At 59.8% G+C, this 26,012-nt stretch overlaps 1 protein-coding gene across 1 annotated transcript in view; it reads right to left on the reverse strand.

Moving 5' to 3' along the window:
* RORC (RAR related orphan receptor C) overlaps positions 1-20,569 on the reverse strand; it is a 67,450-nt gene extending 46,881 nt beyond the window's left edge. The window contains exon 1 of the mRNA XM_050930633.1: positions 20,491-20,569. Coding sequence (XP_050786590.1) covers positions 20,491-20,536 — 46 coding nt within the window. The 5' untranslated portion in view covers positions 20,537-20,569. The remainder of the gene's footprint in view (positions 1-20,490) is intronic.
* Between the last annotated feature and the right edge of the window lie 5,443 nt (positions 20,570-26,012).

Genomic DNA, 26,012 nt, shown 5'->3' on the forward strand with positions numbered 1-26,012 from the left:
CCCCTTAGAATAGAACCGAGGGGACTGATTACCAGTCCTCCCAGCCTCCATTTCCCCTCAACTAACCCGCTAGCCCCCACTCCCATCCCAGAGCTGGGAACAGAACCCAGGAGTCCTGGCTCTCAGCCCTCACCGCTCTAACCACTAGACCCTCCAGGAGAAATGCTCTACAACTCATTCCCCACCCCAATTTATCCAGCACCTCCTGCTCTGAGTGCAAATGCCCCAGGGGCCAGGCCTCACTGCAGACCTTACGGCAGAGACCAGACAGAGCATTGGGGAACGACCCAAACACACCGCTCAGTGTGTCGAAACAATATTATTATCGCTGTTTGCACTGGGGTAGCGCCAAGGTGTCTCATTCATGGACCAGGTCCCCATGGTGCTAGGTGCTGTACATTATTGATTAGGTGTATTACGGTAGCACCCACGAGCCCCAGTCACAAACCAGGCCCCCCTGGCACCAGGGGTTGTACATTATTGACTAGGTGTATTACAGTAGCACCCAGGAGTCCCAGTCACAAACCAGGGCCCCCTGGCGCCAGGCGCTGTACTTTATTGATTAGGTATATTACGGTAGCACCCAGGAGCCCCAGTCACAAACCAGGCCCCCCAGCACCAGGTTCTGTACAAACGCAGAACAAAAAGACGGCCCCCACTCCAACGAGTTGACAATCCAAATGCAAGATCAGCCGGACCCAGTCAGCTGGGGGAGCGCAGTGAGCACCCCGTTGCTCAGGCTGGGAGGCCGGGCTTGCAGCATGGCCACAGGCCAGAGCCAGTGGAGGAGTTCTGAAGGTGTAAGGAGGGCCGGGCGGGAGAAGATGAGCTCGTTTCGCGGACATTTGCAGCGAGCTCCTTCCAGGCGCACGGGGCAGCACGGGAGAGCGCGCCAAGGGGCTGGTGTGAGAACGGATCAGGTGGGTGCTAGAGGCTGGGACCATGGGCTGAGCGGAGGGGGGAGTGAATGCAGGATGGCAGGGAGGGAGGGGACAGGCTGCCAAGGGCCTGGAAGGGCAGCCAAGCAGCTTGTGGTGGACGGGGCAGCCAGAGGAGGGAAGCGGAGAGGGGGGTGAGATAGGAAAGCCCCAGGCTCAGAGGATGAGCTTGTAGCGGCCTGCACATTCCAAGGCCAGAGAGGAGCGGGGCAGGGTGGTGCCGCAAGACACTGAGGGCCGGGGCGAGCTGAGAGGAAAGCCCAGAGCTTCTCATTATTCAGTGAGAGCCATCGCTTACTGACTGATCTCTCCCCATAAGCCCATGCCCACTACCCTGATTAATAACTTATGGCCGCGTAGGCATTATCAGACTGATTAATAATTAAGTCAGGAATAAGCTATGTCACATTGTTCCAGGTGGGACGGTAGCGGAGCTCAGAAACCCCCTGCACTCACACAGTCATTAGGGGGCAAGCTTGGGAATCGGGAGACCCGGGTTCAAGTCCCTGCTCTTCCACAGACTTCCTGCGTGACTTTGGGCAACTCACTTAGCTTCTCTGTGCCTCAATTTCCTCCTGGACAATGAGACTAACTGCACTGTCTTGCCTCCCAAGGGGGGGGGGGTGAAGCACTTGGTTACTAAGATAAGGGGGGCCAGGTAAGTACCTTAGATAGATGGGAGTGCACAGAGTTGATGGAGAGATGAAGCTGTCTGGGTAGACAATCAGACAGGCAGAGCTGCATCGGGGTGGACGGGGATGGACGGCTCGTTTTCTCTCAGGGCAGGGCGGAGGGGGACGTAACCAGGCAGGGACAACCTGCTTGGTCGTCCAGCTTCCCCGGGGACTGGAGAGATGCTAAAACCGCACAGAAAGGCCTTGTGCTCCCAGCCAGCAGAGGGCACTGAGGGCTCTGTGCGGGGCAGAAATCCTGCTGCCTGCCTGCCTGCGTGGGACTGGACGGATTCTGGGGGCACCTGAGAGATGGTGAGAGAGGCATCAGCATCGATATCCCCTGGAATCACACATCTCGCTGGAGGGGCTCCAAGCGCGCTACAAGCTTAGGGCAGGATCAGCCCCCCGACATGCCCAAGGTCATGAGTCTGTGGCAAAGCTGGGAATGGAACCCAGGAGTCCTGACTCCCAGTCCCACTGCTCTAACCACTGGATCCCACTCCCTCCCTCTGCAGAACTTGGCCAAGCCTGCTATGCTCTAGGACCCTGCGGGATCAGTTCTACTAGGGAGCATGTGGGGCAGACCACAGCCCAGCCCAGCCTGCCTGCGCCCCACAGCACCTGGACCCGGGCAGCACGAAACCTCGTGCCCCCTGGGACTGAGCCAGAGAGATGCAGCATCCTCCCCCTCAGCCTGCGCCAGCATCCACCCCCTTCCCCTCCTCAGCACTTTGTAATTTACTTAGAGAGTTTCCATTTCCCCTCCCCCTCCAGGAACCAAGGTACACCCCAGAGCTGGGGGACGGGGGTAGGTCTGGGATAGCGGGTGGGGGCTGGGATTTAGGGGGCATCAGCAGACCTAGGGAGCCCACATCTGGGATAGTGAGAGAAATATCTCAATACTGGGCCACAGCCCCCTCCTATCCCAGCCCCGCCCCCCAGCTCTGCCCTTGCCCCTCAGTCCCAACCCGTAGCCCCCTCCTATCCCAGCCCTGACCCCTGCTCTGCCCGTGCCCCTCAATCCTAACCCACAGCCCCCTGCTATCCCAGCCCTGCCCATGCCCCTCAAACCCAACCCACAGCCCCCTCCTATGAAAGCCCCACCCCCCAGCTCTGTCAGTGCCCCTCAATCCCGACCCACCAACTATAACAAAGGGTTAATTGCGCCTCCACCCCCACCCCCGAAAGGGAAAATCAATCTGATTAGCCTGCTGAGCACTGCGGCCTGGAGAAAGCCGCACGTTCGCCACGCCACCCTCCTAAGCAGCTTTGCTATTTTCGCTCCTTGCCTTAACCCCCATGGCTCTGGGGCCATTTCTGAGCAGGGCTGGAGACGGTTTCTCAGCATGGGGCGGCTGAGCGGGCAGAGCTCCCCCCAGAGGGACCCACCCAGGATGGGCAGTTGGGGCTGCAAGGTGCACTCAGGGCCCTGTGTGTCCTCCGCTGCGGCCAGGAGAGTCCAGCCCTGTCCGCAGGGGAAGTGGGTCTGGCCTCAGGCCTGGCCCTTTCTCCTCCAAACAGCTGGCGGTTTGGGGGGCTGGAAGGGGTGGGGCTGCCTTACTAGGAGCTGAGACCGTCCTGGCTCACTTTGCCGAAGCTGGAAGTGGGGACATCCCTCACATCCGCTCCCCGATTCACAGACTTCTCCCCATCTGGGATGTGCTCCCCACTCAAGGGCAAAGACATTTCACAGCAGCCGGAACTATCAAGGGGTCTGATCCCCCTCGGGGGGGAGGGAGGGTAAGAGGGGCACTGATCCCCCTCGAGGTGGGTCAGCCGTGGCACCGGGCATCTGACGGGCAGAGAATTCCAGAGTCTACTCCTGCAGATTTTAGTTTATTTCCCTTTTCCAAGCCCCCCCTCCCACTCCCACAGGCCGGAGCAGAGCTGGCCCAGTTTAAGCCAGTGCCCGTGGGCCTTTCACAGTGTGTGTGTGGGCGGGCCGTTTTTGAATTTGTGGCAGGAACCACAGTGCTCTAGTCCAATCAGGCAGCCCAGCCAGTGGCAGGCGGCCCCCGCCTCCAATCAGAAGGGCTCACGTACCAGCCACATGCAGGGCCACGAGTTAGTGGCACAAGATAGTGAAGAATTGGAGAAAAATCTCAGGCCAAAAGAGATGAGATCCCCTCCCCGGGTCTTGGTACCCCCATGGCAGGGGGCTCAGTGGGACAGCGGCTGTCTCACTCTGGACCGTGGGGGGCCTGATCTCAGCCCTGGGGCCTGTACAGCCCAATCCTGGGTCCCGTATGGCCCCTGGCTCCCCTGATCTCGGAACTGGAGCCCGTACAACCTCTGGTCCCTGTGGGGAGCCTGATCTTGGTCCAGGTTTGGGCAGCGCCTGGCACAAGGGGGACCCCGATCTCGGGGTGGGGGGAGATCTATGCAGCACCTAACATAACAGGGACCCTGCTCTAGGTCAGGGTGCAGCACTCAGCACCCTGATCCTGGTCGGGGCCCCTAGGCACGCCTGTACAGTCAGACCCACCCAGTGTCTGACCCTCTTTGCCACCCGGTGCCCACTCAGCTGCCTGCTGCCCCCTGCTGGGTGGGGTTTGAATAAGGGGAAGCAGGGCAGGCCCGGGGAGCATGGCCCAATCCCTACACTGGCCTCGCCTGAACTCCCTGCTTACATAACCCAGCTCCTAGGCCTTGGCCGCCTGCCAGCCACACGTGTCTGAGTCACAGCGGAGGGAGGCACCTGAACAGACATGGGGCCTGGGATCCTTTGCAGCCATCGCCTGCACACCCAGCAGCCACACTGCCTCCCTAGAGCTTTTATCCCAGTCTGGAGCCACATGCTGAGATGCAGCCACCTCTGGGGTGGGGTGCCAGGGCTGTCCATACAGGGGATCCCCCAGCGAGCACTGAGATGCAGCCACCTCTGGGGTGGGGTGCCAGGGCTGTTCATACAGGGATCCCTCGCCCGGCGCTGAGATGCAGCCAACTCGGGGGTAAGGAAAAGGGGCTTTACAGCAGTCTCACAGCAACGCTGCACAGAAGCTCAGGGGATGGGGGAAGGGGCAGTACCAGGCTCCCCTCCAGCTGAGCGACAGGGACGCCAACCCAACCTGAGCTGCAGGACCCCAGAGAGTGATGCTCTAAGGAGGCTGCCAGGCCCAGACAGCCCCTGCGGTGCCCCTTGGCTCACCAGCTCCCAGCCTGCCCCCTCCGGGTAGTCGCAGCTATTGGTTGGGGCTGATGTGTGGGCTGGTGCCGTTTGCTCGCCGAGTGCCCCTGCCGTCCTCCGGAAACTGACTGGCAGCACCGGCTCTTCCAAGGGAGCGCCAGAGGGTTTTTGCTCCTGACACAAGCAGCCTCGCGTTGGCCGGCAGCGCTGCCGGGAGCTCGCTGGCCTGGGCCGGAGCTGCCTGTGGTCACTGGAGCTGTGCCAGGGCTGCTGAGAGGGGACTGGCTTGGGTGCAATTCCTGCTCCACGGCCCTCTGCGGCCCCCCTACCACATGCTGCAGTGAGGGCTTTGCCAGCCACCGGGCACCACTGAGAACTGCTGCCCGCTCCCCCCAGCCCTGGCCTGGGCTTTTACATGCTAGACTGGCAGCTCTGCAGACAACAGGCGAGCTTCCTGCCACTCCCCTGCCAACCTGGAGGGACCCCCCCACACACCTGGGGTGCTCACTCTTGACGGCCGCTCCAGTCCTTGAGTCACCTAGTGCCTACAAGGTGGGCTGGGGGTGAACTCGCAATCTAGGGATTAAAGGATCTGTCTTCCCTCTCCCCGCATCCTCAGTCCCAAGAACCAACACAGGACAGATGCCCCAATTCAGACTGTCAGCTCCTAGTGCCCTGGGTTCTGGTCCATGCCTGGAGCTCAGTGCAATCAATAATAACAACACCTCGCTAGGGGAGTGTGGGGTTCTGTCCCCCTCCTAGTAGCTGGTCTGTCTAAGAGCATAAGAGTCTACTATCGCTACCAGTTAATGGTGTTGCTTCTTTAGCTCCAGGGGTAGAAGATGGTGCTAGTAGCACAGAAGGTTCCAGGTTCATACCCTGCCAGTAGCTTACGGCTGGGAGCCCAAAGCCCTGCCCACATGGCAGAGGTGAAAAAATTGTCAAAATCCGTGATCTGAGGCCCCTGCAAAAGCCCACAGAGAACCACATCCCAGGTCACTATAATTTATATTACAGCAGAGCTTGGAAAAGTCATATCAGGCACTGCAGAGACACAAAGTGAGAGACAGTCCTTGTTCCACCTGAGATCAGGGCCTCGTTGTGCCACGTGCTGCACAGACACAAAGCGAGAGACGGTCCCTGTCCCAGCTGGGATCAGGGCCCCGGAGCACTGGGTGCTGCACAGATACAAGTCAAGACAGTCCCTGCTTCACAGAGCTCACAATCTACTACGCAAAGGCAGGCTGATTTCTCCCCATTTTACAGATCGGGGAACTGATGCCAGTGAGAGGAAGGGACTTGCCAGGGCTCGTACAAGAAGTCAGTGTCAGAGTCAGGACTCAAACCCATCTCTCTAGAACCCGAGGCCCGCGACCAGCTACCCTCTCTCCACCCAGGAGAGCTGCTCCCATGGCGTAATGGTCGGCACTCAGGACTCTGGCTCCTGCAATCTGCACAGGGAGTATCCAGAACCCACAGTTTATGTATAATCTCACACCTAGGCAAACAACACGCCCTTGGTAGGCAGCTATTACATAACGACCAACACACACACACACACCCTGCTGGCTCCCAGGGCTTCGCTGGCACAGGGATCAGACCTCTTCCCAGGCAGGGGGAGGATCCCATAGGAGCGGGGATGTCGGGGATGTGCCAATTGTTGGTGTGCAAGATGCTGCAGCAGCTGACGGCTGGAAGAGGGGGGTGGGATGCAGACCCAAGGCTGCTTTGCTGGTCCCGCAGGTGAGAGCAGCTTGTTGGACAGCGACCAAGCCGCTCCTCAGTTCAGATTCAGATGGGCTGTTTCAGCATCTGAACTATTACTGGTTCCACCTGGTTGCGCGATGGAGGCATAGAAACACCCCAGCCGAGATCAGGGCCGGGGGCGGGCTGGAAACCGAGAATTCCATTTTGTCAAAACCTCATAATGAGTCGCATTCAGTTTGATTCCACATCGGGAGGGGTGGGCACAGAGAATCTTCTACAGAACCCCAGAATACCCTGTGCCCTAGTGGTTATGGGGTGCAGAAGGCCCAGGTTCAAATCCCTGCTCTGAATCAGGCAGAGAAGGGATTTGAATCTGTGTCTTGTACGCCCCGGGTGAGTGCTCTACCCACTAGGCCATTGGATATTCTGGGGTCACCCCCTCCAGAAATTCCACCCCTGCTTGGCAAAAGTTTCATCAAACCTGGTATGTTTCAGCCAACTTCACTTTAAACAAATTAGCATTTTTTGCCAACAAAAAAAATGTTTCATCGAATAAATTTCCGAACAGCTCCCATCAATGCACTGAGGTGCTGGGTGCTGCACAGACGCACAGCGAGAGACAGTCCCTGCCCCAGCTGGGATCAGGGCCCCATTCTGCCGGGTGCTGCCCAGACACACAGCAAGAGACAGTCCCTGCCCCAGCTGGGATCAGGGCCCCATTCTGCCGGGTGCTGCCCAGACACACAGCAAGAGACAGTCCCTGCCCCAGCTGGGATCAGGGCCCCATTCTGCCGGGTGCTGCCCAGACACACAGCAAGAGACAGTCCCTGCCCCAGCTGAGATCACGGCCTCATTCTGCCAGGCTCTGCCCAGACACACAGCAAGAGACAGTCCCTTCCCCAGCTGAGATCAGGGCCCCGTTGCGCCAGGCACTGCACAGACGCACGGCGAGAGACAGACCCTGCCCCAGATGAGATCAGCACCCCGTTGTGCCGGACACTGCACAGACACACAGCGAGACACAGTCCCTGCACCAGCTGAGATCAGGGCCCCATTGTGCCAGGCACTGCACAGACGCACAGCGAGAGACAGTCCCTGCCCCAGATGAGATCAGCGCCCCGTTGTGCCGGGCACTGCAAAGACACACAGCGAGACACAGTCCCAGCCCCAGCTGAGATCAGGGCCCTGTTGTGCCGGGCGCTGCATAGACGCACAGCGAGAGACCGTCTCTGCCTCACAGCCTAAACAGACAAGATAGACAACAGGAAGATCACAGTTTTCAACCCTGGAGACCTAAGCCCAGATGTAGTGTTAGCGGCAACACAGGAGGGTAAATTGGGGTGGATGGCGGAGATTTCACGCAGCTGAGAAGTGCGTCTCCACATCTCAGACACCATCCATCGAACAGTCATCACTCGCACCAGGGCAACCGCCAGTGAGCTGAGAAACCAGCCGGGAAGAATAACTGGGGGCTTTTCAAACGTGACCCTCACCCCAAGTCATAGCTGGGCAGAGAGAGGGAGTGATTTGCCTGGTATCGTATATTTGTATGTAGTCAATGGTGGAGTGGGAACCCAGGAGTCCTGCCTCCAACCCCCCTCTGCTCTACCCACTAGCGGCTGCTTCCCTCCTATAGCACATCAGGACCCGGACTGAGATTAGGGCAGGAACAGCAGAGGAGATTGTGGGTCAGACTGGGGTGCACGGGCAGGTCTGGAATAGCAGGGGGCTGTGGGTCATGACTGAAGGGCATCGGCAGAGCAGGGGGGTGGGGTCCCAGGACTGGGGAGCAGGATTGAGGGACACCGGCAGAGCTGTGTGGGGAACCCTGGGCTGGGACAGTGGGCCGAGGGACTCCAGGCTGAAGCCTGCTGTTCACCATGCACAGCGGGGTGTAAACCTGACCCCTTACTGAGCCTACAGCACGGCTCTGCCAGGCCAGATGCAGCCTCCTCCAGCCCAACCCTTCCCCGGGCTCAGCTGCAAATTCCTGCCAACATCAAGGAGGGGAAAAAACCTAACTAACTAAAAGCCCTGTAGTGAAATTACTGGGGAGCTGCTAACACACGCGCCAGTCGGCATGACAACACCCTGCCCCCCCGCCACTCCCCACCCCACTGCCACAGGCTTGATTCTGGCTTCCTAGGGCTGGCTGCTGCGTCTAGGCTGCCCAGGGCGGGGTGGGCTGGGGTGATGTGGTCACACGGCCCAGATGTTTGCAATGACACAGCCCAGCTGTGCAGCAGCTGCGTTGTTAAGGGCTTCTGGGAAGGCCAAGCAACCATGCTGGTCAATACAAGGTCCCGGTCACCAGCTCTGCGCCCCGGAGCTCAGGGGTATTAGGAGCAGGATTAGGCTGCAGGTGGTGAAATTACAGCCAGGGATAAATGACCCACCCCAGGTCCCGCCTGGTTTGAGAAGGGGATGCTGGGACGGAGGCCCAGCTCCCCAGGGACCCAGGCATATTGCCGGCAGAAAGGGATGTGGGGTGTTGGGATTAAAGCTTGGGGGAGATTCGGCATCGATTCCTGGCTCTGCACTCCCTTTGGCCAATCGCTTCGTCCGCCCGAGCCTCGGTTTCCCCATCTGTAACAGGCGAATCATGACCCTTCTGCTTGGAAGGTGAGCTCTTCAAGGCAGGGCCTCCCATCTAGGCATGACCACGTCCCCTGGGGAACAGCATGGGGCCCCTCCCCAAGCCCGTCTAGCAGCCAACGTCTCAGGTGACAGGGCTCCCCAGGGGAGATGACCCCACCGGATGCTCTCGGCGTTAGCCTAAAGGCTGATCCTTTGGCAGCCAGTTCTGCCGCCTCCGAGGACGTGAGCGTGGCTCCGATGCTCTTCGATCGGGGCTCTGGAGAGAGGCAGGTGACCTGGGAAAGGATACTGCTTAGCCATCATTAACCACCTGCCTCTGTTCCGTCAGTGTAATAATCTCCCACCTGCAGGAGCGGATGGGGGTCGTGGGGGGTGGGGAGCGGAGAACACTTATCCGCCCAGTAAACTCCTTTCCTTTCTCCTGGCTAATTCCCTGCCGCCAAGTGAGAGGGACAAAAGCAGAAAGGTTTTTGTCAGGCGTCACAAAGCAGCTTGTGGCAAAAATCCCTTTACAAGCAGCCTCCCTTTCTCCCCAAGCCGGGTGGCTCAGGACCACCAAGCCGGTGAGAGGGAAGTGGCTAAAGGCAACGGATCCTGGAGGCCTGGTTGCAAAAGGGACAGGGGGAGACCTCTGGTTTGATTTACAATGCAAGGAAAGTGCAGGTTTCCAGCACACCCAACCAGGGCAGGAGACACTCCCTGCTGAGGGCAAAGGGCTGGTCTCCGCAGGGAAACTGACGGGAACAACGCAGAGCAGCTCTGCAGAGGTGACACTCTGTTCCGATCCCCAACGCAGGGGAGCCCCCACTTTGAAATGCTCAAGCAACACGTGATGCCTTGAACCCCCTGCACGGGATTGCACTCAGCACCGATCCCTTCCTGGGGTGAAATCTTGCACCCACAACGTTCCCTCTTGGAGCCCATCCCGCCCCCACCCCCAGACTCACCTGCGATGGGACAGGTCTGACAACAGCATTCTGCCCTCCTACCCCATCATCTGATGGAGAGTGAACCAGAGTTTGACAGACAGGAACTCTGTGAATCTCACAATCTCCCCCCCAGGAATATGGGAAAACAGCCTCTGTCTGGTCACCGATGGGGAAGCTGAGTCACAGAATAATAGAGTGACTTGAGTGGCAGAGGTAGAACTAGAACACCTGTGCCTTGACTCCTGGCCCCTGTGCCTGTGACCTGGGCATGCTCCATCTCTGGACTGCAGACAGGACCCAGAGGGAGCCAGGACTCCCAGATCCCAGCTGTGGAAGGGACCAGGTATCAGGACTCCTGGCTTCTCTTCTCAGATCGGGGTGGGGAGTGATGTCTAGTGGTTACAGCAGGGGACTGGGAGACAGGACTCCTGAGTTCTATTCTCAGCCTCCCCCCGCCCTCCCCCCCGCCGTTTCTCAGTTTCCTTTTCTGTGCAATGGGCATTAAAGCATGGACCCGTGAGGCCGCAATCCCTAACGTTACACAGCACTGTAAATTCCTAAGGGAAGGTTCCCGGGGAGGGTGGAGTGGGACAGATGCAGGGGCTTCCCCTTCCCGCAAACAGCCCCTGCTTTGCATGCCACCCGTTCGGCACCTGCCAGTAACTCCTGCACTTCTCTCAGGAGGAAAGAGGCGCTATTAGGTGCTGCCGTGGCCCGCTGGGGCTTTGACAGCCAAAATTTCCATGGCAGCTTTCCCAGCGTTCCATGGTGCTGACTCAGCGGCTCCCGGTGTGGAATAGCCCAGCCTCCCTGTTCTCCAAACGGCCAGCGCCCCACCAGGACACCGCGCCGGGTGACTCTCCAAAGCCAGCACACCCTCATTCCCCAAGCCGCCCCTGCTGGTCTGACTGGATCTTTGCTTCCCTGGCCTGTTGCTGTGGGCTGTTAAGGAGCGACCGGGTCCCACCCCAGAGCTGGCTGTTATTTCAGCTGGATGAAGCGACAGGCCCCTGGCACAAAGAGCCTCTCAGTGCAACACAAACAGGGCTGGAATGGCCCCGCACGGCAGGTTACGAGCTGGCAAGCAGGGGCCTCTCTCCGCACATGCTTATACACACATTTATCTGCTCCCCAGATGGAAATGCCCAGTAGTTACGCAGCCAAGAGTTTAACAAGTCCTTTACAAAGAAAAATTAACCCGCCAGGGTCCCCTGGCTTTAGATCGAAGCTGGCTGCTTTTCTAAAAGCTCTGCTCTAGTTCAAAGAGGAATTAATTCAGGGCAGGTCTCGGGCCAGTTATCATTCAGGAGGTCAGACGAGATGGTCACAGCTCCAGGTCCCTGCTGGCCCTGGAATTTATGAATCTAAGCTAATCGCTGTTCTGTTCTACAGAAAGGGAAACTGAGGCACAGAGAGAAATGATTTCCCCTGAATTACACTGCAAATCAGTGGCAGAGCTGGGACTAGGACGCAGAAGTCCTGGCTCTCATTCCATCTGCTCTAACCCCTAGACCATATATTCTCCGAGAGGTGAGAATGGGACCCAGGAGTTCAAACCCCCCAGCCCTCCCTCCTTTAACCCATTAGACCCTAATCCCCTCCTAGTGCTGAGAATAGGACCCCGGAGTCCTGACTCCCAGGACCCCCAACCCTGTCTAACCACTAGACCCCACTCCCCTGCTTGGACGCCATGCCAAACCCGACTCTGAGGCAATGCAATTGAAATCCCCAGGGAGGCCTTTGGCCCAGCACAGCCAAATCTGAGGGTGGGGAGTGGACAAAGCCCCCAGGGGAGGGGACCCACAGAAGGTGGCTCAGGGGTAGCAAAGGACATTGTGGGAGCAGGCAAGGGTGTGATGGGGGAAGCGGGGCAGAGCTGAGGGCAGGCAGTGTCTGTGCAGCAGGGGAGGAGAACATACCCAGCTGCTGATGCTGATGGTACAGAGCTCAGCCTCTGGAGTGCTAATCCCCAGCTGGCAGCCGCATCCCGCCCCACTCCCCAGCAGCCTCCTGGCGACACAGCCCAGCCAGGGCAGCTTGGGCACCAGGCCAGTGCCAATGGAGACGGGATCCCAGCCGGCAGCAGGAAGACCCTGACCCCAGCAGATCTCTGCAGTTTCCCTGGCACCACACAAGCCCATCTGCTTGCCAGGACCAAGCCCATCACCAGTCCCTGCCCATCGGCCTGCACCGTTCCCCATGCAGCGTTTGCCTTCCATGCAGTGCCAGCGCAGCAAGTGAACCCACGCAGCGCCCATCTCCCAGCCGATCCCCCACACAGCACAGCACCAACATAGAAGAGATAACGTCCCTATCCAAAAGCATGGTCTACCCACATCCGCAATACTGCGGGCAGTTCTGGTCACCACCACTCTCCCCAAAAAGATTTATTAGAATTGGAAAAGGTGCAGAGAAGGGCAACGAAAATGATTAGGGGGATGGAACAGCTTCCATAGGAGGAGAGATTAAATCAACTGGGGCTTTTTGACTTAGGAAAGAGACAACTAAGGGGGATACAAGAGGTCTATAAAATCATGACTGGTGCAGAGAAAGTGATTAGGGACGTGTTATTTCCCCCTTCCCCTAACACAAGAACCAGCGGTCAGACAATGAAATTAGCAGGCAGCAGGTTTTAAACTAACATAAGGAAGCACTTCTTCATGCAAAGCACAGTCAGCCTGGGGAACTCACCGCCAGGGGATGCTGTGAAGGCCAAAAGTGTAACTAGGTCCAAAAAGGAACTTGACAAGTTCCTGGAAGGGAGGTCCTTCAACGGCTATTAGCCAAGATGGTGAGGGACGCAACTCCACGCTCTGGTTGTCCCTAAACCTCTGAATGCCAGAAGCTGGGACTGGACAACAGGGGTGGATCATCCAATAATTGCCCCGCTCTGTTTATTCCCTCTGAAGCACCTGGCATTGGCCATGGTCAGAAGACAGGACGCTGGGCTAGATGGACCATTATTCTGACCCAGTGTGGCCGTTCTCATGTTCAACAGCGTGCACCCCATACAGCAACTGTCCACCAGCCCCCTCCCCCCAGCACCCGCCTGCCAGCCTGCACCCCATGCAGCAGCAACCCACACCCCATGCAGCAACTACACGCCCTGCCCCCATGCAGCACCCGTGCCATGGACAGCACCCACCGGTAGCTCCCACTTGCCAGCTCACCTTCCTGCCAGCGCCTGTGCCCCCATTGCACCTGCCCATCAGCCCACGCCCAGCAAGCTCAGCACCCGCCTGCTGGCCTTTGCCCCACGTGGCATTCACCATGCTCCTATGCCAAGCCCATGCCATGCCCAGCATGTGCCCAGAAGCCCTCACCAAGGACAGCACCCGCCAACCACTCCATGCTCCTGTGCCAAGCACAGCACACCCCCACCCACTGCCCCCACCCATCATTGCGGGATCCAGCTCCCAAGCACCCAGCCAGCATCTCCTCCCCGCCCCCCACCCCAATGCAAGCCACTTTCTCCATCCTGTCACTGTGGGGCATGAGAGCCTACTCCTCCGCATCCAACTCCCCTCTCCAAAACCCCACGTCGCTCTGAGACTTGGCTGAAGGCACCTCTGTCCTTGCCAGCCTGTGACTTGTGAATTCTCCCCCTTGGTTGCTATTCACTAGCCCTACAGGCAAGGGGCCAGGGGGCAGGTGTGGGGAGGAGACTGTAGGGGCAGGACAGAGACTAGCCAGCAATGGAGGAGGCACAAATCCATCTAATCCAGCTGCAACAAGAATGACTCCCATGGGAATGGCTAGGAGGGCTCCCACTGGCTCACATGGGGGCCTAGATCTGATGGAGGGACCCTTCATTCCTTGTGGTAGGGACCAGCCCTTTGTCCCAGGCTTGTACAGCCCCTAGCACGAGTGGAGTCCCAGATAACTGAGCAAGATGAGGCTAAAGGGAGCGAGAAGCAAAGCATCGGCATCCCATACTAGAAGCGGACAAAGCATAGAAGGTCAGATCGCGGCCTGTCGTACCAGTGTAGCGAGATCTCTGGGCACGATGCCAATAGATGCTCGACCTCCTTCCATGCTGGGGCCCCCAGGCCGGGTGGTCCCCTGCCACCTTTAGCAACCCCTCCCCGTGTGAAGAACCTCTTTGATTGCACCAGATTATTTTAACTCGCTCCGATAGTTTATGAGCCGCTACCCCACTACTACCGCCTCTCCTAAGCGCCCCCTGGGGTTCTCCACTGTGACCTGCACCCACACACATGAGGGGGTGCCATCTCTACATCTCAGCCCCCAGCGGTGCCAGGTTATCTGCGGCTCCCTTCTCTGTGAGACGAAGGCACCACGGGCTTCTCGGGCCTGAAAGATGGAAGGAGCTGGTCTCCGCCTTTTCCAGACGTCCTGAGTCTGGTGCTGGGCTAATGAAGAAGCCTCTTGCCCCTGCAGCTGGGCCGCTGGTAAGGCCAGGGGAGGACGTCCCCCTCGCATGAAGGAAAACGAAGACCTCCATCTGCCAGAGGCGCCCACAAGCTGATTGCCACAGGCTGCCCAGTGGGTGTGGGCCACTCAGGTGCAGTTTCACACCAATTAAAGAAGGCACGAAGCCTAGAACGGTGGAAGAGGCGTCGCAAAGGCGGCACGGGCCGTGCTGCAGCAGCAGGCGGGGAACACAGCTCACCCCACATTCGCTAGCCCGGGGCGCCTCGGACAAGGCATCTGGCTGAGCAAGGCCGGCGTAGCCCCGATGGGGCTGGTCATCGCTAGCGACACTGCCCGAATCTGGATTGACTAGAAGGGACGGAGAGAGGGGTGCAGACACGCAGCAGCTGCAGGCTGAAGTAGGGCCGGCATGGCTGGAGAGAAGCAGAGGCCCATCTCAGGGCCACCCGGGGGGGGGGGGGGGCAAGTGGGGCAATTTGCCCCAGGCCCCGGGCCCTGCAGGGGCCCCCACAAGAATACAGTATTCTACAATATTGCAACTATTTTTTATGGAAGGGGCCCCTGAAATTGCTTTGCTCCAGGCCCCCCTGAATCCTCTGGGCAGCCTGGCCCATCTCGCCCTGTGGGCAGCTCTCTCTTGGCAAAGGGGGAGCCGTGCAGACAGGCCCAATCCAGCCAAATGCCCCCCATCGATTAGGGGAGCGGCGCATCTGGTAGGATCGAATCCCTGGTGCTGCCTGGGTCTCCCACCTCAGCGAGGCCCCAGCTGCTGAAACGGGGGTGACCCCCGGGTGGGGATTACCACGGGATTACGCAGCAGGCAGTGTCGAGCGCCATGAGCCGGCTTTGCCCCGCGCCACAGCCAGAGCATTAACATAATTAGCTTACATCCCTCTGGTTAAAGATAAAAGTGGGGGGGAGGGAGGGGAGTACATGCAGTTTGCAGGGGATGGTGCCGCTATCACTGGCCATGTTTGTGAAGCGAGCCATAAAACCAGCCTTGAGCGGATCTGGGTGTACCCCTTGGTTTCCACCGGAGCATTATTAGGTGCATTATGGTAGCACCCACGTGGCCCACTGCACCAGGCATTGTACAGACACAGCGCAAGCGACAGTCCCGAAGAGCTGACAGTCTAAACAGAGAGGGAAACTGAGGCACAGAGGGGCGTAACTTGCCTACGCGGGGAACAGAACCCAGGTCCCCCATGTCAGTGCCCCAGCCACTCGGTCGTGCTGGCATCAGCCACGTTGGCTCTTTCCTGGCTGCAAGTTTTGCAGCACGGCCCAAAGCCGGGTCCTCCGTCCCTCCCAAGGGCGACGCTGGGAGCCGAGCTACAGAGATGAGGGATGGGGGCACGGATTAGTCACTGGGGTTTAGGAAACGCAGGGGATCCCAGCTGAAATGAAGCCATGGGAAAATCATGATACCAGGGGAGGGCAATGCCCAGGCTTCTGTGCTGGGCTGACCCCACCCTGAGCATTGCATAGGATGCAAAACACAGGCACCTCCCTAGCGGAATGTGCCACTGTGCATCCCAGAGGTGGTTACAGACGCCCTCGCCAGCAACCACACCTGGCACATGCTCTCGGCCAGCTGACCAGTCCTCGCTGCAACTCACAACATCAATTACCTCTTATATAAAACAGCGTTCTTAATACATTGCTACAGCGCCTTTCATCCAGGCTGCGTCATGCTGCTTGTAAAGTACGCTTGGACGGTGTTATGACTTTCCTACAGATGGGGAAACTGAGGCATGGCCCCAGTGTCTCAGAGCAAGCCAACAGTAGAGCTGGGAATAGAACCCAGGACTCCTTACTCCCAAACTCCACCCTGCTCTAACCACTAGACCCCACTCCCCTCCCCAAGCTGAGAATATGACCTGACTCCCAATCCTCCCTGCTCTAACCACTTTGCCTTCCTCTGTGTAAATGCAACCAGCCTAGGATCCAAGGGCAGATAACGCTAATTTCTCTCGCGCTGCAGACACTACCCCAGGAAAGTAACTAGGATCCTTTGGGACCTATCTTAAGGGAGCCTCTTGCCAGGGTTTGGTTTTGTATTGCTGGGCAGCCAGAACCTTAGTCCGCAGATGTCTGCTGGGACCCCCAAGGGCTCAGGGCATTCATATGCCAAAGCCTCTGCCCTGAGATCTGCATGCCCTGGACGCTCTGTTCTCCCAATGGGAAAGAGGCTTCGTCCCTCCACCACCCCACCCCACCCCGGCTTGAACCCAGGGTCTCCAACACAGCCACCCAGGCCCCTCTGTCACTGGGGCTGCAGGAGGAACTCCATCCCCCGGCAGCAGTAGGCTATTATGCATTAGCAGACCAGACACTAGAGGGGGATGCAAGGCAGGCTTTTCCACTGCCCCCAGGAGAGGTCCAAGCCCTGCGGAGGGAGAGGACAAGGGAGGCATTAGGCTCAGGCTTCATGGTTACTTGAATCTCCCATCGGCCGGGAGCTATCCGGGGTCAGGTGCCTGTCTCCCATTACATAGTATTTGGCTGGAGTATTATCCTCATTGTACAGATGGGGAAACCGAGGCACAGAGCGACTAAGTGAGGCGTCCCAGGTCCCACAGGGAGTCTTTGGAATCAAACCAAGTCCTAGGCTAGTGTGCTAACCACTGGGCCATCCTGCCCCTCCAGTAACATGTTAATGTCCCAGCTGGGGCTCAGTCCCCCAGCTGGGCACTGAACAGCTACGGCAATATCCCTCCACCACAGTCCTCCCCAGTGTGCGGGCACCTACACTGCCAGTGCTGGCCCTTTAAAAGGAGACACCTCCCTCAAAGGGAAAACAACAGCCTGGTCTGCATGACAATAACTCAACCAGCATTAGGCAACGCCAGCCACTGCCAGTAACCCTGGTGCCTCCCAGCGCATCCACCACTACCCACCTGCTGCTCCTGCATGGCGGCATTAGCCAATGCCCTGGAGCCAAGCACATGTACTGAGATCCCTGGGCACTTCACCAGCATTCACTCAGCCTCATGACACACGCCTCTACCCCCCCGGACAATGACAAAGGGAAGCAGTAAACTGAGGCACAGAGAGAGAACTTGCTCAAGCCCCACAGAGAGTGGAAGAGTTGGGGGAAAAGAACCCAGGAGTCTTGACTCCCCAGCTCTCCCTTTGCTCTATCCATAAGGTCACCCTTCTCACAGGGTCAGGGATAGAACCCAGGAGTCCTGACTTCCAGTCTCTGCCCCCTTCAATCCACGGGAGCTCCCTCCTTCCCGCCTAGAACCAACACAGAACCTAGAAGCCCTAACACTCAACCACCAGAACTCACTCCCCATCCCAGTGCTCGGAACAGGACCGAGGATTCCTAAAACCCAATCCACTGCTTCAACCGCTAGACCGTGCTCCCATCTCAGGCTGGGAAAGGAGCCCAGCGCCCAGGAATCCCAATGAGCTGCCCCGACCACACTCCCCCATCTCAGCTCTGGGAAGGGGGTCCCACAGCTATAGGGCTGTGTTCCTACATCTAACCACTAGACAACACTGCTCCCAGCACTCAAAGCAGGTCCATAAGGGGATGCAGGAGGGAGACGAGGCACTGACTTTAGCCTTTTAAGCACTGACTCAGTGGGGAAACTGAGGTACAGAGGCTAAGTGAACCCAGGTCACCCAAATGGCCAGGGCCATACCACTAGGCCATCCTGCCTATCCAGGGTTTCACTCAGAGCCCAGCCAAGGTCTGGTCACCCCCCAGCTGGCAATGAACAGCCACAGCAATATCCCTCCACCCCGATCATCCCTAGCTCAGGAGAAGGTTTCTGGGATCGGGGTGGCGCTGTCTGTAAAACCTGCCTGGGGCCTGTGGTCCCTCCTCATGGGTCCTTCTAAAGGCACCACAGAGTCAAGCCATAGGCCACCAAGGAAAATGCCCCACAGGGCCCTTGCCTATCCCAGGCCCCACTCTGCCCTCTGCGCGGGGGAAGCATCTGTTGTCACAGGTGCCAGGCAGCAGGGAGTTTGCTAGCATCAGGCAAAGTTCTGCAAGCTGTACCCCCCACCCGGCGTCCCTGGCCCTGCAGCGTGCTGGACTCTACGCCCCCCGAGGACACCAAGTGGGGGGGCTAGTCATGCGGAAGGCGTTTAAGAAGCTTCCCTCCAAGAGGCAGAGGAGCCAGGAACAGTAATTCGAAAACCAGACAGGCTGCCACGAGATCTGTATTCACAGCGCAGAAAAGAGCCTATGGTTAGAAGCTCCCTGATTTAACGCCGCGCCGCAGCTACCGTGGAAATCACTTACCGAAGGTTCTGGACAGAAGCAGATGACTTTGTTTACAACTCAGGGAGAAGAGGGGGGGGAACCTCACAAACTAGAGAGATCTGAACGGTTAAAAAAAAACAACGCAGGGACTTCACACCTCTCGGCACCTCACGGCAAAGGGAAACTTTATTAGATGGATTATGGCAGCACCTAGGAGGGTCCCAGCTGGGATCAGGTCCCCTTTGAGAGACCATCCCTGTCCCAAAGAGATCAAAGGTAAACAGGCCAGACAAAGGAAGAGTCGTTGTCCCCACTGTGCAGATGGGGAAACTGAGGCCCAGAGAAGGGAAGGAATGGAACTAAGCTCTCCTGCTATAGGAGAGTGTCTTAGCCATTAGGCCAGCCTCCCTCCCTAAGCAAGCGGGTATGACACAGAGCCCCGCTACCACCCATCTAAAGGAGACTCTCCCCTCTGGCTGAGCAGTATAGGGCGCATGACACACAGTTGCACAGTTCTGATCCCTGTTGGCAGAGGGCAGTGTTGCATACGAACACGTACACTGCAGCGCCCAGGGAACATTCCTGGCTGGCACAGCTCCACTGCCGATGCACCAGGCAGGATAGCAGAGGGGCACATCTACAAAGCAAAACCAAGCCCCGGCAAGCAGAATAAACAATACCGGGCCAGACACCAGGTTGCCAAGTCAACAAAATGGGACAAGACGAAGTGGGGCAAGAAGGTAAAAACTTCCCCCACCCATCTAGGTGCCCCCAGCAGAGGGGTCAGCCTGTCCCCAGATCCCTGGGCATGCTGGGAAGCGCAGGCAGGGCGATCCCTTCGAGCCATCCATCACAGCCAGATTTGGTCCCAGTCTCCTTCCAGTGCCCCCCCCCGCCCACTCCCATGCACCCACCAGTATGACACCTGCAGCGTTGTTCGGCCCACCTCCCCTGGCAGCTGCCACCGATGCCCACGGTGTCCTGCTGACACCCGCTGGGTGCCACGATGCCCAGAGGCCTCTGCCCTGCCAGGGACACCCGCTGTTCTCCAGCTTCTCCTACTGCCCTGCCAGCCACCACGATGCCCACTGGCCCCCTCTGCTCCCCCTTGCTAACTGCCCCTCACCACTGACGGCCCCCATCAGTCATATCCCCCTACCACCACGTCGCTTCCTCCTGACAGCTGCCCCAACACCTCTGCTCCTCCTGACAGCCGCCCCGATACCCCCCGTTATCTCCTCGCCAGCTGCCCCGATACCCCCTGCTCCTCCTGACAGCTGCCCCGATACCCCCCGTCACCCCCTCGCCAGCTGCCCCAATACCTCCACTCCCCTTCACCAAACACCAACTGCCCCAATACCCCTCCCACTCCCTCCTGACAGCTGCCCCGATACCCCCCGATACTCCCTCTGTCACCACCTCGCCAGTTGCCCCAATACCCCCCACTCCCCTTCACCAAACACCAACAGCCCCGATATCCCCCGCTCCCTCCTGACAGCTGCCCCGATACCCCCTCGCTTCTCCCTCGTCAGTTGCCCCAATACCCCCCCGGCTCTCCTTCACCAAACACCAACAGCCCCGATACCCCCATCACCCCCTCGCCAGCTGCCCCGATACCTCCCGCTCCCTCCTGACAGCTGCCCCGATACCCCCCATCACCCCCTCGCCAGCTGCCCCGATACCCCCCGCTCCCACCTGACAGCTGCCCCGATACCCCCCATCACCCCCTCGCCAGCTGCCCCGATACCCCCCCGCTTCGCCCTCGTCAATTGCCCCAATACCCCTCCGCTCCCCTTCACCAAACACCAACAGCCCCGATACCCCCATCACCCCCTCGCCGGCTGCCCCCATACCCCCCGCTCTCCCCGTGCGCTCCCGGCCAAGCTCCCCCCAGCCCCACCTCTGCCTGCTCCGTCCCGCTGCCGCTTGCCGCCGCCGGGCTCCATGGGCTCCGCTGCGCGCTGCGGCCGGACCCTCAGCGCCTCTGCCCGGGCAGCCGAGTGCAGCCGCCGCTGGGGAGGGAGGGACGCGCCGGGCAGGGGAGAGGAGTCGCTCCCCGAGGAGCCGCGGCTGCAATAGCGGCGGGCGGGCGGCACAGGCGCCCGGCCCCGCCCCCTGCACCCCAGCCCCGCCCAGCGTCTCCCCAGGCCCGCACCCCCAGCCCAGCGTCCCCCCGCTGCATCCCTGCCCCCCAGCCCCGCACCCAACATCCCCCTGCACCCTCCCATCCCAGCGTCTCCCCAGCCCCGCACCCCCAGCCCAGCGTCCCCCCGCTGCATCCCTGCCCCCCAGCACCCCCAGCCCCGCACCCCAACATCCCCCTGCACCCTCCCATCCCAGCGTCTCTCCAGCCCCGCACCCCCAGCCCAGCGTCCCCCCGCTGCATCCCTGCCCCCCAGCTCCGCACCCCAACATCCCCCTGCACCCTCCCATCCCAGCGTCTCCCCAGCGCCGCCCTGTCCTCCCAGCCGTGCACCCCCAGTTCAGCATCCCTGCCCCACCCGCCCCGTACTCCCCAGCACCCCCAGCCCCGCACCCCAACATCCCCCTGCACCCTCCCATCCCAGCGTCTCCCCAGCGCCGCCCTGTCCTTCCAGCCTGCACCCCCAGCCCAGCATCTCCCCCCCCCGCTGCATCCCTGCCCCCCAGCAACCCCAGCCCCGCACCCCAACATCCCCCTGCACCCTCCCATCCCAGCGTCCTCCCAGCCCCACACCCTCAGCCCAGCGTCCCCCCCGCTGCATCCCTGCCCCCCAGCAACCCCAGCCCCGCACCCCAACATCCCCCTGCACCCTCCCAGCGTCTCCCCAGCGCCGCCCTGTCCTCCCAGCCGTGCACCCCCAGTTCAGCATCCCTGCCCCACCCGCCCCGTACTCCCCAGCACCCCCAGCCCCGCACCCCAACATCCCCCTGCACCCTCCCAGCGTCTCCCCAGCGCCGCCCTGTCCTCCCAGCCGTGCACCCCCAGCCCAGCATCCCCCCCCGCTGCATCCCTGCTCCCCCGTCCTGTACTCCCCAGCTTCCCCCCACTGCATCTCTACTCCCCTGCCCCGTACTCCTCAGCACCCCCAGCCCTGCACCCCAGCATCCCCCTGCACCCTCCCATCCCAGCGTCTCCCCAGCCCCGCCCTGTTCTCCCAGCTCTGCTGCACCCCTAGCCCAACATCTCCCTGCTGCATCCCTGCCCCCGCCCCGCCCCGTAGTCTCCAGCACCCCCCAAGCTCAGCATCTCCATAGCCCAGCCCCCCAGCTCAGCACTGCCCTACACCACTCCCACCCCTGCATCTCCCCACTGCATCCCTGGCACCCCCACAGCTCCCTCCCACCCCAGCATCCTCCCACCCGTGTCCCCAGCCCTGCCGTCCCCTTACCTTCCCATTCCAGCACTGTCCCCAGCTCTGTGTCCTCCATCCCAGCATTTCCTTGCTGCATCCCCAGCCCAGCCCTGCACCCACCACCCCAGCATCCCCCTCACTGCATCCCTGCATACACCCCAGCATCTCCACACCCCTGCATGACCCTTGCAACCTCCTATCCCTCCCCTTACCCCCTAGCCTGCTTCCTTCTAGCCCAGCCCTGCACCTTCCCATCGCATCCCCCATAGTTGGTACCAAGGCACCTTGGGGCTGCGTCAGTGGGTCCAGCACAGAACCTGGGGCTGAGGGGGAGCATGGCCCAGGAACCCCCCAGAGAAAGGCTCCTGCCACCCCAACTCAGATTTTTTGTATGGGAGGCCCCATTCTTCCCCCCACCCCCAATTCTCTGCTCCCTGGATATAAAGCTGCAAGCGCTGCCCATGCTGGGACTGTGGTTTCTGTGAGCTTCCCAGGGAAGCTGGGGTTTCATGGTCACCGAAGGGGGTGGGGGTCAGGACTCCTGGGTTTTAGTCCAAGCTCTGGAAGGAGAATAAAGTCTAATGGTTAAAGTGGGGAGGGCAGTCAGGACTTCTATTTCTTCCTCTCCATGTGACCTTGGGGGAAATCCTGGCTCTGTGCCTCAGTTTCCCTCCCCTGCTGCTTACAGCCTCTTGTGGAGGGGCTAGGGAATGGCAAAGCACTGACAGACTTTGCTATCTTCCCGTGCCAGTCAGCCCCTGCCCCAGCTTCCAGGCCTGGGCACCTGTGCTGCATTGCCCTGACTCATGGCCCTGAGACGTGGGACAAAACGGTGAAAAGCCCTCACCCCCCCCCCCCGCCCCCAGCCCAACCTGCCCCTCCCTGCAGAGGGGACAGGAGGGAAACTGCCGGAGTCCTCTGAGTGCCTGGCAGCAATGGGGGCTACGACTCAGTGTCTCCCATATCGCTGCCCCTGCCATCTGCAATCACCTCTCAAGGGCATTGAGAGACCCATGTGTAAATGCCCTGAGAGGCTTCACCCCGACTCCACTTCCTCCTTCCCCTCTGCCGCTTTCACTCCATAGCTCTCCCCTAGGGACACTCTCCCACCCCCTCCCCACAGTGCTGGAGGGTGGGGTTCAGAGGTCACCCCCACCCTGTGCACGGCAGCACCCAGCTTGGAACACGGCAGGGAGGGAGCCAAGGCCCCCTTAAAGAAGGGGGACAAAACAGCAAAAGCCCCCCTAACTAGGGGGAAAGGGGTGGCAAGGTTCATCAGGGCCTTGATAGACTCCAGTGCACAGAGGGCCCAGGGACTCTCCCCGCCCCCCAACCCGCGTGCAACTGAGCAGGGGGCAGACCTAAGGGAAGAGGCCTAGAGGTCATCCCCAGAGGACTCCCCATCCCTGCCGGGCTCCCACTCATGGCCTGTCCACCGCAAACTCCTCATGCCGCTGGGAGAGATGGGCGCTGGAAGGGCAGCTGGGTTCCCTTCCCGGCCGCGTGACCTGGGGCAAGCCACTTTGCCTTGGCCATGCCTCAGTTTCCCAGATGTGAAGGGGGGCAGGATCACCCTGCACGGGGAGGGTATTTACAAAGTGCTTTGAGATCCTTGGCTAGAGGAGGGCGTGGGGCCGCTAATGTCTCTGCCTGCCTGTGCTCCTTCCCAGCCCCCATGACCCCAGCTGCCTGCAGCACCCTTGATTTCCAGAGGGGCTGAGCACCCACGGCCTCCCCTGCCCCTGCACCCCGGGATCCTCCCCAGGGACCAGGCTCCTTGATTGTTTTCCACGCGTGGCTCCCCGGAGCAGTGCTCGATTAGCCGGGCCTGGGCGCCCTGTTACACAACCAGCGCCGGTGCAGGAGGCTGGACCGGCCCGGGAGCTGCCCGCTCCTCCCCCCGCGCGCCACGCCGCTGCCGCGTGACGGGCCTTGGCCAGCCGGGACCCGCCCCCGGGCGGCACGTGCGGGCAGCGTGGGCAAGGGCTACTCCGGATTTACACCGCCTCCCGCATTGCCTGCCGTGGGCTGCTCCGGATTTACACCACATCCCCCATTTATATTGCCTTCCAGGGGCTACTGCGGATTTATACTGCCTCCTTCCCCACTGCCTGCCAATGGGCTACTCCAGATTTGCACCACATCCCCCCATTTACATTGCCTCCCCATTGCTTGCCATGAGCAACTCTAGATTTACACCACCTCCTCCATGCCTTCCATGGGCTACTCCGGATTTACACCACATACCCCCATTTACATTGCCTCCCCATTGCTTGCCCTGGGCAACTCTAGATTTACACCACCTCTCCCATGCCTTCCGTGGGCCACTCTGGATTTACACTGCCTCCTTCCCCACTGCCTACCAATGGGCTACTCCGGATTTATACTGCCTCCTTCCCCACTGCCTGTCAATGGGCTACTCTGGATTTGCACCACATCCCCCATTTACATTGCCTCCCCATTGCCTGCCATGGGCTACTCTGGATTTACACCACATCCCCTATTGCTTGCCATGGGCAACTCTAGATTTACACCACGTCGCCCATGCCTTCCATAGGCTACTCTGGATTTACACTGCCTCCCCATTGCCTGCCATGGGCTACTCCAGATTTACACCACGTCCCTCCATTGACTTTCATGGAGCTACCCATTCATTTTCAGGGAGCTACTCCTGATTTACACCATGTCCTTCACTTCACTTCCAGCGAGTTACACTCTGTTTACACTAGGGTAACTGAGAACAGGATTTGGACCCTAGGAAGTGACACAAAAGGCCACAGACGTTACCCCATGTTAGCTCTACTGTTTTGGTTTTAATTGTCTTTTCCTTGGGGTAAAATGTGGGTTGAAATGGCAGGGGAAAGGCCCCTGGACCCACCCTCCCAGACAGACATGTAATGAGCCATTTGCCCCAGGTTGTGCAGGGCTGGGAGTAGAACCTAGGAGCCCTGCACTGCCCCACCCCCTCACAGACATGGTAGCACCCAGCCCCAGGTAATTAGGTGGCCCAGTAAAGCACACATGGTCCTTTGCCCTGTCTCAGCCCCAAAGAGCAACCAGTGTAACATGGGACAGCAGGTGAGTACTGGGGCAGGAGCAGGGGCAGGCCCTACTCTACCAGGCTGCCTGGAATAATCAGGATCACCTGTCTGGTCATGAGAGTCAATCCACCCCCCCATCCTGTTATCCTAGCCAGCCTCCCGCTATCCCAGCCTTGGTCTCTCTCCCACCCAGCCACAGCCCCCAGCTCTGCCAGTATCCCTCAATCCCAACCTGCAGTACTCGCTCCCCCACTATTCCTGTGCTTGGCTTCTCTACCGCTCTGTGATGCTCCTCAATCCCGATTTGCCTCCGTCTGCAGCGTGTAAACATCCCTCACACTGTTGAACAGCCAGGGCAGGGCTGGATCTGAAGGAGGATTCTGGAGTGAGGCTGCTGGACACAGACGGACCCTGTGGTTCTCTCTGGCTCCCTGCTGCTGCTGGTCTCCGAGCCCAGGCTTGCCCAAAGCACTGCTGTTTCCATCTGGAGTGGGAAAGGGGGTCTCCCAGGAACCTTCCTAAGGACAATGCTCCTTGCCCAGTCCCACACCCTTGCATGCCCCCATGGTTTGGCTAAGCAGGATCTGAACTGGACCCCTCCATGCATCCTGCCCTGGGGTCAAGTCAGCCAGGGACAGGCCGGGCCAGCCAGGTGGCGTCAGGGCAAACCTTCCAGTTCTCGTCAGGTGAGTCGCTCGCCAGAGCTACGCCCACCAAGAGACGCAGCTGGCACCCAGCCAGGTGGTGCTGCGGGATCCTGGCCCTGAGCCACCCAGCCAGGGAGAGAGGGCAGGGCAGGACTGCGCAGAGCAGAGCAGGAGGGAAAGGGTGTGGGCTGTGGAGGGGTGTCTCTCACTGGGAACTAGGGGGTGTCTGTGGGGTGGCCGCAAGCACCAGGTTGCAGGACATGGGTTGGCTGTGTTGGGGGGACTAGGGGATATGGAGGTGTGGCAGAGGGGCTGTTTCTGGGCCTGGGTGTGTGTGTGTCCCCTTGCGGTGAGCCATGTTGCACAGGGGTGTGTGGATGTCACCCACACCCACTGGGA

Source organism: Gopherus flavomarginatus, chromosome 20 (genome assembly GCF_025201925.1).
Source record: "Gopherus flavomarginatus isolate rGopFla2 chromosome 20, rGopFla2.mat.asm, whole genome shotgun sequence".
Classification (NCBI taxonomy): Eukaryota; Metazoa; Chordata; order Testudines; family Testudinidae; genus Gopherus; species Gopherus flavomarginatus.